The sequence below is a fragment of the Pan troglodytes genome, chromosome 6 (assembly GCF_028858775.2).
Source record: "Pan troglodytes isolate AG18354 chromosome 6, NHGRI_mPanTro3-v2.0_pri, whole genome shotgun sequence".
Lineage (NCBI taxonomy): Eukaryota > Metazoa > Chordata > Mammalia > Primates > Hominidae > Pan > Pan troglodytes.
The window spans coordinates 87,311,391-87,331,593 of NC_072404.2; the positions used below are offsets into that span (position 1 = coordinate 87,311,391).

Consider the following 20,203-nt stretch of genomic DNA (forward strand, 5'->3'; position numbering starts at 1 on the left):
CAATGTGGGAAGGCTTTACATAATGGAAATATGAGGTAAAAATGGAGCAAAACCAAATGACTTCATGCTATACATAAAAATAAATTCTAGGTGGATTAAAGATCTAAATATGAAAAAATTTTTAATATGATCACAAATTAAAATTAAAATTTTGTGTCCTGCAAAGACACCATAAACAACAAACCAGAGTCTGGGAAAGATAGTGGCAAAATGACTTAAATAGGATTGTTAGTCACATTATAGAACTAAGTTCTACAAATCAATAGGAAAAACGAACAACATACTAGAAAAAAAGTGGATGTAGAATATAAAAAGATAACTCACAGGAGGAAATTCAATTACCAATAAGCATGTGAAACATACTGATCCTCCCTAAATATCAGGAAAAGTAAAATTAAGGCAATGAGAGAACACTTCACGCCCATTAGATTAGCAGGTATTAGGAAGTTAGATAATAACAAGTATGAATGAAAATGATGGCAAAGGGAACTCTGATACACTGCTGAGAGTATAAATTGGTGCAACTATTTCAGAGACAAACTTACAATATCTAATATAGTTGAAGATGTAATATCCAAGAACCCAGTGATTTGGCTCCCAGATATTAACTTCTGGAGAAAGTTTTGCATGTGCGTACAAGGAAACACATACAAGAATGTGTATTGCAGCATTGCTTGTAATAATGGAAATTGGCAACAAAATATTAATGATAGGGTTGACCAATAAGTTGTGGTTGATTGTTTTACTGGCCAATAAATTGTGGCTGATTTTTTTTACTTTAACATAGGAGTTAGAATGAATAAATTTAGAGCTAAATCTATCATCATGAATCAACCTTGAAAACAACATTCAGTGGAATAAAAAGAAATTAAAGAATGATGTAGATAATGTAACATTTATATAAACTTTTTCCTTTTTTTTTCCAACTCCCAAGTGCTTAGAAAATAAATTTTAAAATATACAAAAAATTATATAGTTCAAGGATGTATATGTAGCTAAACTATAAAAACCATTATGGAAAAGATAAACATAAAATTCATTACTTCTGGGGTGGGAAGGGGAAGAAAAATGAGATGGCAAAGTTTAAAGTGATTTCAACTGAATCTGTAATATTATTATTTTTTAATCTGAAAGAGATGTTGCAAAATATTAAGATTTGACAAAACTGGGTAGAGGCCCCATGGATATTAATTACCTTATACTCTATACTTTTGATATGCTTAAAATATTTCATAATTAATGTAGAATGTTTCTAAAATATAATACTAAATTTATGAACAATCTATGAAGTAAAATGTTTATTTCTTTTGAAAAGAAATTGTTTGAATCACATTGCTGCTTTATGTTACCTTTTTCATACTTTTAGCTACTTCATGTACACGAGATCTTCCTTGATTGTCACTACAATTGGGAATTGGTAATCTGGTGCATCTCGTTAACACTTTTTCTCCTAAGATTTGTTACCCTTGGATCAGAAACAAGTAAAAAATATAGCAATACCTCAATATTACTTACTGAACAGGTGAGTGTGCCTACTTATTATGCTACAAATTAATGTCTATAAGTTAAAATGTTTTCATTTCCTTTATGTTTTTGAAGAATGTGTTCTATTTGATTAAGGTCATTTGTGCTATAAAGCAAAATGTAAAATTTAATAGGACACAAGCCTTTCTTCAGTGTTCCTGCCTTGACTCATATTTCAAATCCAATCTACTTTTTTAATGTCCCATTTTTATTTGACAAGAAGGAAGTACCATTTGTTAAATTAATGTATTTTAAACTATGAATGGGACATGTTTGCTTTGCAGTGTAGCAGAGCCGCATTTGAGTAAGTATACATTTTTACTCAGTAGAAAGAATAAAGTATAATTGGTTAATTTTATTTTGTATGAATTTGTTAAATATTTTCCTCCCGCCACTTTATAGGAATTTTGTAAAGAAACTTATTCTCATGAATATTTTAGTTAGGGATAGTTTGATTTTAAACAATCAATAAACCTGTCAAATGAGCTCAAACAGGAGAGTAACCCACAAAGATAAAGATCCCTAAGAAAGTATACTTGAGCCCGTCAGGCACGGTGGCCCATACCTGTAATCTCAGCACTTTGGGAGGGTAAGGCAGGTGGATTACTTGAGGTCAGGAGTTCAAGACCAGCCTGGCCAACAAGGTGAAACCCCATCCCTACAAAAAATACAAAAATTAGCCAGGTATGGTGGTGCGTGCCTGTAATCCCAGCTACTTGTTAGGCTGAGGCAGGAGAATCGTTTGAACCCCGGAGGTTGCAGTGAGCTGAGATTGTGCCACTGCACTCCAGCCTAGGCAACAGAGTGAGACTCCAACTCAAAAAAAAGTATACTTGAGCCTTATAGAATTGGACAAAATCAACCACTTCCTCCAACTCGCTCTGAGGCTAATGGTTTCTCATTTCCGCCCTTCTAATCACCTTTCTTTCAGTGGCCTTTCTGTAGACTTGTTACCCTATGATTTTGGTTTACACATGGTTTTGGTTTGGCTTAGCATGAGTTCTGGCTTAGACTTTTACTAACTTTTCAGTTCATGTTCCTACAATATCCGATAGATATATCATGTTAGTCTCACCAGTCAGTATATTGACTAGCTTTGGTTTGGGTGTACATTCCAGCCTAATCAGCGATGGCTGCCAGATTGGGGGTAAAGGTGAGATCAAATGGGGATAAGCACAGTTGCCTAGGCTTGCTTCTTCCACTGGCTTGGGGTTAGAGCATTTTTCAAAGAAAGGAACTGTGGATACCCCAAAATTATCTATTATAGAGTGGATAATAAAAATACACAAATATTTTTGAGTGACTTTCAAATAAATCATAAAACAACAAGGCATTGTGACTGCCTATAATCCCAACACTTTGGGAGGCTGAGATGAGAGGATCACTTGAATCCAGGATTTCAATACCAGCCTGGGCAACATAGCAAGACCCCATCTCTAGTAAAAAAGAAAGAAAGAAAAATAATAAACTATTGATTTAGTTTATTCTAATTGTTATTTATTTTTTAGGTTGATTTGGCTCTGATAATAAAGTGTCTCACCTTTTAAATAATGCCATCCAGTCTTTTTTATTTTGGCTTTTGATTACATTTCAAAAGTGTTTGAGAAACAGTTATTATTTTCCTATTATAAAATAAGTATAGGAAATTTGGAATATATAGTATAAAGACTATTAAAATCACCTATAATCTCAATAACCAGATACTTGAGTGAATATCTTTCAAGTCCTTTAAAAATGTGTATTTATTATAATTTGAAGCATTTCTATTCTTTTTATAAAAGATAAACCTCTACTTGAAAATGGAGAAAAAACCTAACAAAAAGGAGGAACTGACACTAGTGAATAATGTTTTAAAACTGGCTACTAAACTGCTAAAGGTAAGAATAGAATTGAAAATGGTTATAATGTCAAATATGCTGTTCTGACATAATTTTATTTTTTTGTTTATAGATATTACTTTGTATGTGGTTTTCATGATTATCCAAGTTGTTTCCAAATTATACTTGTGCACATACATACAATTTATATTTTACTTCTGATTGCAAAAGTGCTTGAACTAATCCAAATAATTTCTTTGGAAATTGTATATTAATAATAATATGTCTGGAGTATTGTAGAGGTTGGCATCTTTGGAAATGTATGCCTCCTACACCTTAAAATAGATATCAAAAAAGAAAATTTGTTGTTTACTTGGGAAGTTTTTTATTTTGTATTTCTCAGAGAAGTCTTCTGGTTGGCCTGAGTTAGCTTAAAAAGTAATAATACATAATTATCATAATAAATATATGTCATAAATAAACATTTAATTTTTGATAACAAAAGGGAATACAATTTTGATGTATTTTATCTCATAGTAACTCTTTGGGGGTAATTTAATAAAACATTTTTTATCACTGCTTACAATATTCAGTATGTTTTTAGTTCTTAAAAGGAAAATATTTTTTAAAATTTCAACTTCTATAACCAATTGAATATAATTGTTAGAGTTATTTATGTTTTCAGAGAATGGTATGAAATTAGTTGTGTTTCAGTGTTACAGTTAATTCTTCAGTCAACTAAACAGTGTGAATTGGGTATAGACTATGCACCACATAGTATTGAAGGGTTCAGAAGAAGTGGGTGGGGGGATAATAAAAAGCAATTACAGATTGCTTTCTTTTTCAAATCCCTTTAATTATCCTGAGGAAGATGATGACATTTAAATAACAAGCAAGATAATAGAGGCAAACTCCATTTTTGACCAAAATGCTCAATGGGAAAAAAATATCTTGAATTAATAGTTTTGTGTTTGCTTGACACATGTATATTGGCTATCTTCAGAGTGTAGGCACTGTGTAGGAAGGGGCTACAAAGGTGAGACTCAATGAGCAGCCACAATCTCAGAGCAAAGTATAAAAATGACTAGAATAACAAAGCATAATAGTATGATTCTTTTTGATCATACATAGTCTCCTAGTCAGAAATCTGGGACTTAACATAGATCGTACCTTCTTTCTCTCTCTCTTTACAGCCAAGAAATTCTCAAGTCCGCTGATTCAGTCTTTTAAATATCTTCCAATTCATCCTCTTCTCTATTAGTACTGCCCTATGTGAGATCCTTGTCTCTCACTTATGCTTTTGATACACTGAACTCCTTACAGATATTCTTGCTTCTGATCTCATTGCTCCCTAGTCTTTCTTCTACATTGCTGGCCCAATGATCTTTCTTCCTTGTACTTGGGCCCTAACAATGCTGAGCAACCTGTAGCAATTCAGATGTGTCATGTTCTCATGTGTCTTTTAGAATATTTACTCCCCACCATCCACAAAGTTTCAGGAGCACCTTCCTCTATGGCCCCATTATTTGCTTTTTATATGTACCTTTGAAATGGGACTTTCATATTTTAATTATTTGTTGCATGTCTACTAAACTGTAAGGACCTTCAGTTCAGGGACTGAATCTTAACTTCCCAGAGCCTAGCATAGGGCTTGGCATATGATAGAACTTTAAATGTTTGAATTAACCAATTAATTAATACATGTATTTGAAAATGAATTGACTCAAAGAGGAGTTTTTACATGTTATAATCTTGTCAGAAAATTTGGCCAATTTCTAATTGTTCTACCAAAAGGTATTGTTCTCTTTCGGTTTCTAGTCTAGTTCTTATATTAAAAAATGTTCTCTAGCCTCTTTATAATAGCTTAAGGGACAGAAATTGGAGTTACATATTTAGTCACAGAGTTCTTTCAAAGGAAGTTCCTTTTTCCTTTAAAACCATTAAAACTATTACTGAAATTTACTTGTTTCAAGTTTAACCAAGTTTATCCTTTTTAAAAGCATCCATAATTGGTAACTTTTTTGAAAGTGTTTTTTAATTCTCATTGTATATTGTTCTGAATTAGCTTAGTAATTCTTTTTGAATCTGGGACTGACTTTTTTTTCTCTTCTGCTAGGAGTTGGACAGTCCTTTTAGATTATATGGGCTTACAATGAATCCGCTGCTTTATAACATCACCCAGGTTGTTATCCTGTCAGCTGTTTCCGGTGTTATCAGTGACTTGCTTGGATTTAATTTAAAGGTAAGAGGTTGCAAGTACTTTTTATTTCTTAGTTTCCTGTTGCATTTTTGTCGCGCCCATTTTACCCTCACATGCACAGTAATGCGGTCATTTTGGTAAGATTGCAATTATTGAACATTTCACATTTAATTTCAAAGAATTATATATATTTATGTTTTATAATACTGCAGGAATTTCTAACTTGGAACAGTATTTATTATAAATAGAAGTCTTGTGTAGGATAAGTAGAAGTATTTGGGTTTTTTAATTTTTTATTTTGAGATGGAGTCTGCTCTGTTGCCCAGGCTGGTGTGCAGTTGCGCGACCTTGGCTCACTGCAACCTCCGCCTCCCGGGTTCAAGGATTTCTCCTGCCTCAGCCTCCCGAGTAGCTGGGACTACAGGTGTGCACCACCACGCCTGGCCAATTTTTGTATTTTTAGTAGAGACAGTGTTTCACCGTGTTAGCCAGGCTGGTCTCGAACTCCTGACCTCAAGTGATACACCCATCTTGGCCTCCCAGAGTGCTGGGATTGCAGGTGTGAGCCACCGCGCCCAGCAAGAAGTATTTATTTTTACTAATAAAGCTTTAATTTAGGTGATAAAAAAGAAAAAAGCCTTATTTCTATTTTTGGCCAAAAGTTGTATTATTTATCTGTATAGCAATGCATACATCTTCCAATATATGCACAACTAACTGTTAGGAAGGTGTAAGATAATCATATTAAACAAGTACTATATATGTGTATATATATATATATAGCCACTTCTCAAGAGAAAGCAATAGAAATCTGATTTTCACATTTTTGTTTGTGTTTAAGGTGAGTTCTTCTTAAAAGGATAAAGGAGTTAAAATATTAGAAACTGCACTTGTTTGTGAATGAAATTTGAATTTAAAAATGGTGTTATATGATATAATTTAAGCTTTGATATTAAAACTGGCTTGTCACTACTTCTATTTTTTTTTTCTAGCTATGGAAGATTAAATCATGACAATTCAAAGAAAAGAAGATGTAGCCTCTTTTCCAGAATAAGAGTACTGACTAAGCTGCCTGAAAGCTTGTCACTGATTCTTTGCTTCAGGAGTCTCAGCTAGGGAGTTGAAGTGTTTACATCAGACTGTCTTGTGCAATTCTTATATTTATTTTACTTGTTCACTTTTTTTTACATTTATTTTAGTCTTTATATTTTTATTTTTAAGCATTGATGTACTTAGTTGTTGAAAGGGTGATGAAACTGATATCCAGATACTTGAGATCCTGGTAATTGGTCATAAATAATTGGCAAAATAACAAATTGTGAAAATAGAAGCCATTGCTCAGCACCGTTTCTCCATCAATGCCGTGAACTTGCCTTACTTGAGGAAAAATTCTTTAACTTTGGAATATTGCATTGAACTCAGCTATACACATAAAACATTTTCTTTGGTAAATCAAGATCCAGTCAGGGTTTCTCTTGAATTATTTTGGAACAATGCCAGGATCCAAACTGATTAAGTTACAGTTTAAGCACCCTTCAGTATTAATATATACGGTATTATATAACAGGTCAACAAGTGCTCTTTGATGATAAAACTTGTAATAGAGCAATAATTGTAAATGGTTACCATACTGTAAGATATTTTGATAAAAATTAACTAGTAATACTTGTATTTATTTGAAACACTGGGCTGTTTGCACAGCTCCAACTGTGCATGCTCAAAATGTGCACTTTTTAAAATTGTTACTTTTAATGCGTATCTTTATATGGGATCTGTTATAGTGTACTAGGGCATGATATGGTATCCTTTTGAGTGAGGTATATACTCATCTCACAAGTGAAGTGCCTACTGATATTACTAAAGTACATTATGTTTACTCAAGTAAAATAATTTTCTCCCCATGGTACACTCTAGTGTAGGCTATTCATACCACACTGAAATGAACAACTGAAGAATAAGGCTAAGAACCAATAAAATATTTCTCTAATTGCTAGTTGTAAAACTGTATCCAAATTTTCAGAAAAGACAGCTTCAGCTTGCAAATTCTATCCTCTAAACTTATCTGGTGCATTCTCCCCACCCCACCCCCATTATATAAGGGCTATTTTAGATGCTTTTAACCTCCCCAACAAATAATTTGCCAAGTGTCCAATGAGAACTTATCATGTTGGTGTGTTAGGTAAATCGGGCAAATATGATAGTGTCTTACATTGGGCCTTGATTTTAAGTTGTTATATTTGTACAATCGAGTATTTTAGAAATTACATGAAACATGAAACAGTTTTTGCAATTTTTTTTAAACTGGGCATCTGGTTTCTAAAAATTTATTTGAAACAATCTAGAATTTTCTTGGTGCAAAGTGTATCATGTGGAATATCCTCATATTTTTACCATATTTTAAGAACTTTAAGACGATTAATTGTAAATAATTTATTTGATTGGTGCAGTTCTAATCCCTAAATCATAATCTTAAAATCAGGAATGTGTGGAGAACAGAGCCATGTCATATCACTTTGCTCTTACCATTCCTTTTGATCAGCCTCAATTCAGCCTCATTGTGTAGTATGTTTTTTCTTTCTATGAAAAACAACAGAAAGCATTTCATTTTATTTGCCTGTGTTCAAATATGTTTAATAATGACCAAAGTGCATTCTGAGTTTTTTCAAGGAATGTAATACTGGAGCTTTAAGAACATACTTAGTTTCTCATGTGAAAACTTAGGCTTTGTCTGATGTTTTTTCTTCCTCTATTGTCTAATGTTGAGGTTGTTTTTAGGAATTATATTTTATAAACTTTTTCAAAATAAAGGTACATGCCTATACAGAACTTAACATTTTGCACAGAATATATCAAATATATTTTGAGAAAAAAAGTACGGCATGAGTTCTGTTAGGAATAAAAGATGAAACTATTGTATCTCACAAAAAATCTTATTTCAGAATGGAAATATTTTTGAGAAAAGTAGCTGAGTATACTGGTTTAAGAAAATGCTTGTTTTAGATTGAGGTTAACTTAGAGTTGGGAGTTGATTTATTAAGTACAGTATACCTCTCAACAGTTTATTAATAATATGTTGAATTATGTCAGTGTGGGCAGCAGTAGAATACTAAAAGGAAAATGTCATGTTAAGCAATTTCAGAACATTAACTGAACTATTTTCAAAGCAGAAAAATTGACATTGCTGCCTTTAAGAATACCATGAATGTAAGAAATTGAAAGAAATTGTAAAATATCACATAATATAGAAATGGCAGTTCAAAGAGAATTGTGGCAGATGTTGTGTGTGAACTGTTGTTTCTTTGCCACATGTGTTGTATTTGAAAGTTTTACAGTAAGTTTAAAATAAAACATTCTATGACTGACAGTGTTTTTTTTTTTTTTTAATTTTCAGGTCATATACATTTCTGTGGTAATTTTGTGTTTACTTAACATAAAATTTAGTTAGATTTGGGGGGAGTGAAAATAAATTTTTTATAACTTTCCAACATTTTAGATTTTGTTATGATTCTTAGAACATGAAAGAATAATACACAGGTTTTTCATCACCAAAATGATATTATATCACTAATGTTTGTTTGCTTCTTTGTTTTTGAATACAGCAAACTGGCTGTGGCCTGAAATATTAAAGCTCATTGTGAAAAGATAGTGGTTTTTTTGGTTTGTTTGTTTGTTTTGAGACGGAGTCTCACACTGTCACCTGGGCTGGAGTGCAATGGCGCAATCTTGGCTTACTGCAACCTCCGCCTCCCAGGTTCACGCCATTCTCCTGCCTCAGCCTCCTGAGTAGCTGGGATTACAGGCGCCCGCCACCACGCCCTGCTAATTTTTTGTGTTTTTAGTAGAGATGGGGTTTCTCTATGTTGGCCAGACTGGTCTCAAACTCCTGATCTCATGATCTGCCCGCCTCGGCCTCCCAAAGTGCTGGGCTTATAGGCGTGAGCCACTGTGCCCAGCCGATAGTGGTGTTTTTAAACAAATGATTTTGCCACATGAATTTAGCATGAGAGATTATGATCAACAGTAGGATGGTTAAACATTCTAATATTTCTGTTATCTGATTGGTCCAAGTGTTCACTGGGCTTAAATTAATCTAGGACTATTAATTCAAGTGCACTTTCAAACTTACTTTAAGCTTACAAATGGCTCTTTTAATGAATCTCCCTTCATACTTCAAAATAGCAATATGACTGGCACTTCTTAATTGTTTGCTGTATCACTTAGAACATAATTCTCAACTTTTTTTCTGCCAAGCCTATACAAAAAGACACCACAAATGCTTAACAGTAGCACTGGCTCCCCAAAGTACTTACTGCCTGGGGAATCTAAAAGGCCATTAGGGATGGGAAAAACCCAAGTGTTTTTTTCTACTCTCACACCATTCAGCATAACACTTCTGATACCAGATTCTCTGGCAGACACCAACTGGGTGTTTTAGAATTTAACTCAGCTCTAACACTACACCCAAAAGAATGTCAGATCCCACAGGTTGAGGGCTCATTCCCACCAGACTGCCCCCACTTCAGATGCCAGGCACAAGACCCAGGTTGTGATCTGCCTCCCCATCAGGGTTCCTACGACCCTCTTCTTGGGTTCAGTTAATTTGCTAGAGAAACATTTAACTTTTACAGGTTTATTATAAAGGATACAGATGATGGAGGAGATGCATAGGCAAGGTATGGGCGAAGGAGTGTGGAGCTTTCATGCCCTGTCCAGAGTGTGCCACACTCCAGGAGGCTCCATGTGTTGTGCAACCCAGAAACCCTCCAAATCCCATGGTTGAGGGATTTTTATGGAGACTTCAAATCACATAGGCATGATTAATAAACTCCACTTCCAGCCTCTCTGGAGGGAAGGTGGAACTGAAAGTTCCAAGTTTATAATCATGGTTTGGTTCTTCTGGTGACTGGCGCTCATTTAGGAGCCCACCAAGATTTGCCTCCTTGCAGTAAAAGACATTCCTATTACCTGGAATTTACAAAGCTTTTAGGAACTGCATGACAGGAACTAGAGTCAAAGACCAAATATTAGAAGAAAAGATTCTCCTAGCACCCTTGTCATTCAGGAAATTACAAGAGCTTTAGGAGCTCTGTGCCAGCGACTGGGGGCAGAGACCTGTGTATATATATAATTTCAGAGAGGTGGTACAGATACACTTTCAAGAAAGTATTCCCCAAGTGACTTGTAAAATTTGTTCCACTTAACCATTTGTCACCACCCTGAGAATTATTGGCTTAAGATACAAAATTTTGTAGAATGTGTAAAAGAAAATAAAATTTAAGGACCCTCCAAACTTACTATGCCCAGGGGAAGTTAAGTCCTAGAGACAGAGTAACATAGCATATTTGCCCCTTCTGCTTCTTATAGATTAACTTTCTTCCTTATTGTTCTTGTTCTGTAAATGACTAGGAAAGACCAGAGACCAGACTTCTGCCTCTTCTAGTCCCTAATCTTTGTTATAGATTAACTGCCTCTTTTGTTGTCCTATACCTAAATCAGACCAGGTGGAGCAAAACACCCCCATGACTGTTACATCTTCAGTGTGGAATATTAAATATACCTTTTAAGAGAAAGACCACCTCAGCTAATTAGATCATTGAATTATGCATTAAACCTTCTATAGAAAGATGTAGAAATTCTGTTAAGCTCCCCTAAACTTTGTCTATATAAATGATCCCAAACTGCTAGACTTCAGAAGACTGACTTCCATCCTTTGGAATATGTGCTTCTCCGGGGACTGTTGTCAAACTTTGTGCTTGGGTAAACTTACTCAAACTTAGATTTTTTTTTGTTTTTTCCTTGAGATGGAGTCTCACTGTATCGCATAGGCTGGAGTTCAGTGGCACGATCTCAGCTCACTGCAACCTCCACCTCCCAGGTTCAAGTGATGCTCATGCCTCAGCTTCCCAAATAGCTGGGATTACAGGCATGTACCACCATGCCTGGTTAATTTTTGTATTTTTAATAGAGATGGGGGTTTCACCATGTTGGCCAGGTTGGTCTTGAACTCCTGAACTTAGGTGATCTGCCCGCCTTGGCCTATGTGCTGAGATTATAGGCTTGAGCCACTGCACCTGGCCAATTTACTGGATTCTAACCCTTTTGATTATTTTAGGTTGACAAATGTAAATTCCATGAGATATTAACTGTATTTACCACTATTCTCAGCACCTGGAACAGTGCCTGATACACAGAAATATCACAATATATTTACCTAATGTGTGACTTGAGTCGAATAGGACCTTCGACACCACTCATTCCAAAGTCCCCATTTTACCACATGAAAAAAATAGGACCCAAAAGAGGTTAAGAAGCTTGTCCAAGGTTGCACAACTACTCAATGATAGAATCCAAACTCTCCGTATCCCCTTTGCAGGTATACATTCTATAATTGTATCTTTGTGTAAGCATTTGGCACCTCTTGACTGATCAAAATTGTTCATCATAGGAAGAATACCCTGGGGAGAACAAATATATTGATAAATTATCTGTCCATTTTTTTAGTGAGGTCATATACAAACTAATAAACGTTGGCAATAGGAAAACGTCAGAATTCATCTTGACATCTCCCTGTTCAACTCTCTGCAGTGTGCCCTAGTGGAAAGAACATATGCTTTGGCATCAGGCTTCTTTTACAATCTTGAGCAAATTACTTAACCTCTGTGAGCTTTGGTTTTCTCAGCTGTAAATTACTAACAGTAATACCTATCTTACAGGGCTATTAGGAGGATTAATGAGATAACATATGTAAAGCACCTAGCAAGGAACTGATGTGTTAGTTATGCAGGAAAATTGGTTCTCTTCACCTTTCTTACCAAGAAAAACAAGTAACGGCCTAGGGCAATTAACAAAAATTTCCAAGCTAAATCATTCATATTACATAAGATATCATATGCATCCCCATCAAATGTGAGAACTATTAAGAATCATCCTTCTTATAAACTATCATTCTTCTGTATGTGAAAAATTCTTTTACAAGAAGTTGACATTTAATTCCCTTTCTTCCTAGGCAGGCACACTAAAATGTGGGAGGAAAGTCTCATCCTTTTGCAAGCCTATGTGTTACTGTATATCCAATTATGAGCAATTTTGCTAAATTCTCAGATGCATATTCCATTCATATCTCTTCATTTTTTTATCTCTGGCTCATTTATATGTGGATACTCTCACTAACAGTACCCTAGAGTCCTTTCATGTTCAACCTGCTTCTCAACTTTAAGTTGTCTGCTCACTGTTCATACTTGGAGTTGCTGGGAGAGCATTGAACTTGACTTTCTAGAAATCATGCTTATCAAGATGTAGCTGAAATCTCTCAGCTCTATATTTGGCAATGTGCCTTTTAATCCATTTCATGTCCATTTATATGCTGCCTACAATGGCTCTTTTGAACCTCCTTTATCACCCTCAAGTTTCTCTCATCTGTATCTGTTTCCTCTAACTTTACTGAAAAGATAGAAATCATTAAGCATGAATTCTACCATCTTCTCCCTACTACAGCTCTGTCAAAAAGATGTTGCTCTCTGAGCCCAACTCTCCCTCAGTCCCCAGGATTCTGTCCCTGTCCACCTTTAATCTTTTCCTTTCCTGATTTTATGTTATAAGTTACTTAGATTTCGATGAGAGATAATCGTACCTAGAGTATGGGAGAACTATTTAAGGTTTACAGGTTGGGTGGAACCCTTGTATATACTAGATGGTACTGTGAGGGCTTGTCACACTGTCAGCCTTCATCTGAACAGAGCAGAAAGTGTTTCTGCATGTTCACCAAGCCCTGCTGGACTGTATCACTTTTCTCTCTGGGCCGTAACTCAGTGGTCAGCGATTGGTGCCTTGCTCTAAAGCAGCCAGCCATTTTATGTGCCTGCAAGTAGCCTGTAGGGTTGGTTTTGGCATGAGAGCTTTGCCCAGTAGATGCACTGTATCCTTGATGGTGACTTGCTAACTCAGTGAGATTCTCTCTTACTGCACATTTGAATTTAGGACACAGTGTTAGCAGGAGGAGTTGCTAGAAAAGCAGAAGCCCAGGAGAAACCATGAATTGAGCAAAGCCATAAAGTAAAAAGGAGGTAGTGATAATGGAGAAAGGAGAAGAAAGTAACAGAAACTGCCCAAAACTGGCAGGAGCAGAGAAACCGAGCAATAGCTTGGGTAGTAACTTTTAGACCTTTAACGTATCATTACAATGCTAAAATCCCTGCCCCTAAATGAAGATGGCCACCATGTTGTATACATACAATGTATGAAGAAGCATGTGTGGGGACTGCACCTGTGTGGAACTCCACCCTGAGCATGTTATATACCTCCCCTGCCTCTCATCTAACTCTTTGCAATCCCCTGACTCCTATTGCTCCAGGAGAAGGTGACTTTAGAGCAAGAGCTCCCCTTCTCTATTCTCTGGCCACTGAATAAAACCCAACTGCCTTTTCCAGTTGGACCTACTTTCTTTGCAGCTGATACAAAGTAGGGAAGGTACTCAGTTTACTGTATCACATTTGAACAGTTTAGTATGGCTGGGGAAAATGATGTGTAGGCAAGAGTAGAAGATAATGCTGGAAGATGACTTTGTGGAGCCAAGAAATTTGAATTTTATCTTCAAGATGAAGACTGCCTAGCACAGTGCCTGATTTCCTAGTTGCTTGGTGAGTACAACACTGAGATGTCACCATCTTCACTAGGATACTTAGTAAACAGCTCCAGACTGAGATTGATTGATTGATTGATATTTTGAGGCAGGGCCTTGCTCTGTTGCCCAGGCTGGAGTGCAGTGGTGCAATCACGGCTCACTGCAGCCTCAACCTCCTAGACTGAAGTGATCCTCCCACTTCAGCCTCCCAACCAGCTGGGACTACAGGTGTGTACCACCACACTCAGCTCATTTTTTATTTTTATGTAGAGACAGGGTCTCACTAGTTTTCAGGGCTGGTCATTTTTTTAATTTAAAATTTAGTATATATTAAGGGTTCTATTCACTATGCTAGAATTTTTTATGTAACTAAAATATTGACATGGTACAAGTATGTATCCAAGGGTGTCTCAGTCCATTTAGTGTTGCTATCTAGGAATACCTCAGACTGGGTAATTTATTTTTAAAAGATATATTTGGCTCATGGTTCTGCAGGCTGTAAAAGAAGCCTGGCACCAGCATCTGCTTCTACTGAGGGTCTCTGACAGCTTGCACTCATCAGGGAAGGGAAGAGCCAACATGCACAGAAATCACATGGGGAGAGAGGAAGCAAGTGTGGGGAGAGAGGTGCCACGCTCTTTTTAACAACCAGTTATCATGGGAACTAATAGAGTGAGAACTCATTGCTAGGAGGATGGCACCAAGACATTTAGGTGGAGATGAGTAAATCATGAGTAAGACATTCATGATTTGTCCTGTGACCCAAACACCCTTCATTGGCCCCATCTCCAACATTGGGAGTCAAATTTCAACATGAGATTTGGAGGGGTCAAACAAACTATAGCACAGGGTATATATAATTAAGTTGACCTCAGTTTCTTTCTCCACCTTTGTTGTTGTTTTTGTTTGTCTTTTGAGAGAGGGTCTCGTTCTGTTGCCTAGGCTGGAGTGCAGGGGTGCGATTATGGCTCACTGAAGCCTCCCAGGCACAAGTGATCCTCCCACCTCAGCCTCCTGAGTAGCTGGGACCACAGGCACAGGCCACCACGCCTGGCTAATTTTTGTATTTTTTGTAGAAACGAGATTTCCCCTGTTGCCGAGGCTGGTCTTGAACTCCTGAGCTCAAATGATCCACCCTCCTGCCCTGGCCTCCCAGAGTGCTGGGATTACAGGTGCAAGTCACTGTGCCTGGCCTTTCTTCACCTTTGAATGATAGAGTTGATTTCTAATTATTTGCAAAGTGACACCATTTTAAAAAAATTTACAGAATAGCTCAAGTTAATCTTGCACTATGGTGAAGATCACAGGCTCTGGAATCAGGCAGAGCTGGGACTGACTTGAAGCATGTATATGGCCTCGGGCAAGTTATTTAACCTCCATAATCCTCATCTGTAAAATGAGATAGGAAGCAACTAATACTGGAGCCTCACGTGGTTCTTGTGAGTGTGAAATTGAGAGATATCTGTGTAATGGGCAGGGACTTGTTCCACAACACTCCCTAAATCTGGCTTTGAGTACCTATTCAAAAGGTGGCTCACATCTGTAGTCCCAGCACTTTGGGAGGCCGGGAGTTGGAGACCAACCTGGGTAACATAGCAAGACCCTGTCCCTATGAAAAAATGTAAAAATTAGCCAGGTATGGTGGCATGGCATATGCCTGTGGTCCCAGCTACATGGGAGGTTGAGATGGGAGGGTCGATTGAGCCCAGGAGTTTGAGGTAGCAGTGAGATACGATTATGCCACTGCACTCCAGCCTGGGCAAAAGAGCAAGACCCTGTCATAAAAAAAAAAAGAATCAAAAAAAGAATCAACCTGTTATGTGTGGAGGAGCCCCTCCTTCCTAGATTGGCACAAAAGCCCAGGGGCTTCAGCTAATGCCTGAAAAACATGGAATTGGGTTGCTCTTTGTTCTCTGGTGGCATCTGTACTTCCATCTTGGTGCTTTCTGGTGCCCAGCCAACTCCCCCTGCGCCTGCTGGGTGTGGATACTGCAGCCCGCTCAGCAGTGCTCCTCACAGAGATCCTCCCTGCTGAACCCAGGCTCAGCCTCAAGATCCTCACCTCTGCTACAAGGCCTCAGATCCCAGAATCCTTCCACACATACCTTCTAGCCGTGCGCCATTAGGCACACCTGCAACTTGTCTTGAGCAGGAGCGCCTCTACCAGCAACTCCCACCTCCTCAGTCTCCACCGCCTCTTCTCAATTCACCAGACTTTCAAACCAAAGCCTGGGTGAGTAGTTGTCCTCGGGGGACTTGACAACTTCTGTTTTCAGCCTAGAAACTCCAAAGGCAATAATACCCTTAGAGGGGAGGGAATTAGTCTCAAAATAGGATTGTATGACTATCTTCTGGTCGTCTTGGAATAGGGGAAAGAAAGATATTGCCCATTCTTTTGAGTCTCTTCCAATAGCAAATTATCATGCCATTTAGAGAAATGCTTAGTTCAGAGTTTGACACATAGTAATCCTACAACTCTCAGAAAGTATTAACTATTAATACTATCATTTTTATTTGGCTCCCCTTTGGACAATAGGCAAGAATCGAAAGTGATTTCAGTAAATAAGACCAACTAGAAAATGAACTTGGAGAAACCAAAGCTATCTGAAGAAAGAAATCTAAGTTGTTAAAAGGATGAAATATAAAGGCTTTGGGAGAAAACACTTGGATTACTTGATATGGAAAATTTTTAAAATGGAAAGCCTACCTTTGTGTTTAAGCATATGACAATTTATGGCAAAGACCTGATCATTCTTCATCAACCCTATGATTTAAAATAACACATAGTCACTATTTGACTTGTATCGTTAGATCTGGGCTAGCCATTCACAAAAAAAACTATCAATTATTCCCTCAACATGGAGTGTTTTTTGTTTTTGTTTTTGTTTTTTGAGATGGAGTCTCGCTCTGTCACCAGGCTGGAGTACAGTGGTATGATCTCGGCTCACTGCAACCTCCACCTCCTGGATTCCAGCGATTCTCGTGCCTCAACTTCCCAAGTAGCTGGGATTACAGGCACACGCCACCACACTCAGCTAATTTTTGTATTTTCAGTAGAGACGGGATTTCACCATGTTGGCCACGATGATCTCAATCTCCTGACCTCGTGATCCGCCTGCCTCGGCCTCCCAAAGTGCTGGGATTACAGGCGTGAGCCACTGCCAACGTGAAGTGTTAATAGAAGCTGTGGATTCTCCAACCCTAATGATGCCTTGGGCAGTTTTGAAGTTCACCTTCTTGCAAAGAAGATTGGCTTAGTGGATGCATTCAGGTCCTACTCAACATTGTGATTCTACATATGCTTTTCCACATAGCAGGTGATCCTGAAAATCATATTTTTTACAATGGTATATTTTTCATGTCAGTTGACTATGCATAGAAGGAAGGTCCTGCTGTAAATATCAAGAACCTAGGTTTGTACCTTTGCATTCAGACAGATTTCCTGGTGACCTGGAGTAGCCATTTATCCCATCTGAATAAAGATGGGACAGAATTAGAATTACTTGATTTAATCCTCATTCTGCTTTAACATTCAGAGATATTTTTCCTTCCAATATTCTTTCTCTATTGCTAATAAGCAGTAGAATTAAGAATTCTTTTATTCTCAGAAAGTAGACTGTGGTCATAATTTCCTAATGTAAATATTTAATTTAAATTTTTTTTTCTTTTTTTGGAGACAGAATCTTGCTTGTTGCCCAGGCTGGAGTGCAATGGCACAATCTCGGCTCACTGCAACTTCTGCCTCCATGTTCAAGCGATTCTCCTGCCTCAGCCTCCAGAGTAGCTGGAACTACAGGCGCCCGCCACCATACCCGACCAGTTGTTTTGTATTTTAAATTTTGTTTCTAAAAGGAAATTAAAAAGCTGTCTTGTGGAGGACTTCAGCTACCCCATTATTCTAGCAGAGTGTTTTCATCAGTTGTCCTAATTTGAGGAAGTCTATTTTTTTGTGGGGCAGGTAATTTAAGACACTTTTGTTTCTTAGCATGCCCCATCACTTTAGCAAATTAGGCTTTTTCACTGCTTCCTGAGTGAATTTTCACTTGTTTTGGGTTGGTAGGATTAAGCAATCATGCTTTTAAGCAGGGCCTTGGTGTTCAGGCGTGACCCTCTTCAGTTTCAGGTTTTCTTAATTCCTTGAAATCAGCCTGTCTTAATTCAGCCATTTTACCAGGAGTTAATCAGACTGCATCTCATTAGTAGGCCCTTGTTTTAAAACTCTGGGAACAGAAGTTTCTTCTCCCATTGATCTTCTACCCATCTCTAAAATGTAGCTCTTGGTGGCAGTTATTTGTCTTATTCTAAATAGTGAATCCCAGGATTGGGACACAGGACCCTTGACTAATTTTCATTTCATTTTTCCATCTGTGCTCCAGTCCCCACCAGGTACTAGACTCTGATTGCCACCCTGAGAGCTGGTGACAAAACCTCTGCCTTTGGCTCTTTGTGTATTGTTTAGCTTGGCCTTCTCTTTCCAATTTACTCTTTTTATCCTCTTCACATGTCTTATAAAATCGCTAGGTAGACATATCATTTAAGCCAGCCTAACTTTGCCACTCTAATGGTGCATAACATTTATGTAGCAAGGTTGTAAGATGCTCATCAAAGTCTATGTCTTACCATTTTTATTTTTGTTATTTATTTTATTTTATTTTATTTTTTATTTTTGAGACAGGGTCTCTCTGTGTTGCCCAGGCTGGACTGCAGTGGTGTGATCATGGCTCACTGTAGCCTCCACCTCTCAGGCTCAAGCTGTTCTCCCACCTCAGCCTTCCAAGGAGCTGGGACCACAGGTGTGTGCCACCATGCCTGGCTAATTTTTTAATTTTCTGTAGAGACGGGCTTCCCTATGTTTCCCAGGCTGGTCTCAAACTCCTGGGCTCAAGTGATCATCCTGCCTTGGCCTCCCAAACTGTTGGGATTATAGGTGTGAGCCATTGTGCCAGGCCCATTTTTACATGTTCCAAAACACGTAGTGTAGGTCTTTGAACATAGCTACTCATTGAGTGGAGGGTAAGGGAGAGCATTAGAAAGAGATGAGAGGTTTGCTTAGAATATGATATCTTCATAATGGTCTTAACACTGGCTGCCTTTCAGAATGACTTAGATTATCTTTAAAACCATACTAACAACTCTGCCCCACCCCCAGAGATTCCAATTCAATTTGTCTGAGAAGACTTTTTTTTTTTTTAAGCCCCAAAGCTATTCTTGGTGAGCCAGAATTGTCATTATTAAAACACTGATCAAAAACATTTTTGGACAAATGATGAAGACATTGTGAGTGGGTACAATGATTGAGGAGGCTGGGACAAATGTTTCCGTTATGTTGACATCTTAAAAGTTTTGTGCCCTAAATAATGTGGCAGTATTTTCCCTTTGACACTTCTTAGGCCCAGAGACCCTGGTTGATATAGTTAGGCTTTGTGTCCCCACCCAACTCTCATCTTGAATTATAATCCCAAGGTGTTGAGGGAGAGACCTGGTGGGAAGTGACTGGGTCATGGGGGTGCTTCCCCCGTGCTGTTCTCTTGATGGTGAGGGAGTTCTCACGAGATCTGATGGTTTATAAATGGCAGTTTCCCCTGGGCTTTTCGCTCTGTCTCACCTCCTATCATGTAAGATGGGCCTGCTACCATTCCGCCATGATTGTAAGTTTCCTGAGACCTCCCCAGCCATGCAGAACTGTGAGTCAATTAAACCTCTTTCCTTTATAAATTACCCAGTCTTGGCTAGCATCTTTATAGCAGTGTGAAAACGGACTAATACACTGGTGATCCTAGTTATATGCTGACAGTAAATGTAAATAATGCTGTTCCTTCCTCAGGGACTTAAGATAGATGATTTGTTCCAACAGAATATGTCAGCTGAGTGGTCTCAGTGACATTTAACCCCGTTCCCCTGAGTGCTCATATGTGGCAAACAGTTACAGCAGCAAGTCTTTTAGGAACTTTGTTTCAAGAGGGTGTTAAAGAAGAAAGTAACAGTTGGTGCAGAAATGGAAGTGATCCAAACTACCCAGCGTATCTAGTCCTTAAATCAGCA

At 37.7% G+C, this 20,203-nt stretch overlaps 1 protein-coding gene across 10 annotated transcripts in view; it reads left to right on the plus strand.

The window, feature by feature from the left end:
- The window catches only part of PHTF2 (putative homeodomain transcription factor 2), a 155,724-nt gene extending 146,819 nt beyond the window's left edge, over positions 1-8,905 (plus strand). For all 10 annotated transcript variants that reach the window (XM_001159146.7, XM_054687604.2, XM_054687603.2 and 7 more), the window contains 4 exons: positions 1,367-1,522; positions 3,306-3,401; positions 5,458-5,583; positions 6,534-8,905. In XM_001159146.7, the coding sequence (XP_001159146.2) occupies positions 1,367-1,522; positions 3,306-3,401; positions 5,458-5,583; positions 6,534-6,554 (399 nt within the window). In that variant the 3' untranslated portion in view covers positions 6,555-8,905. The remainder of the gene's footprint in view (positions 1-1,366; positions 1,523-3,305; positions 3,402-5,457; positions 5,584-6,533) is intronic.
- Positions 8,906-20,203: the final 11,298 nt, after the last annotated feature.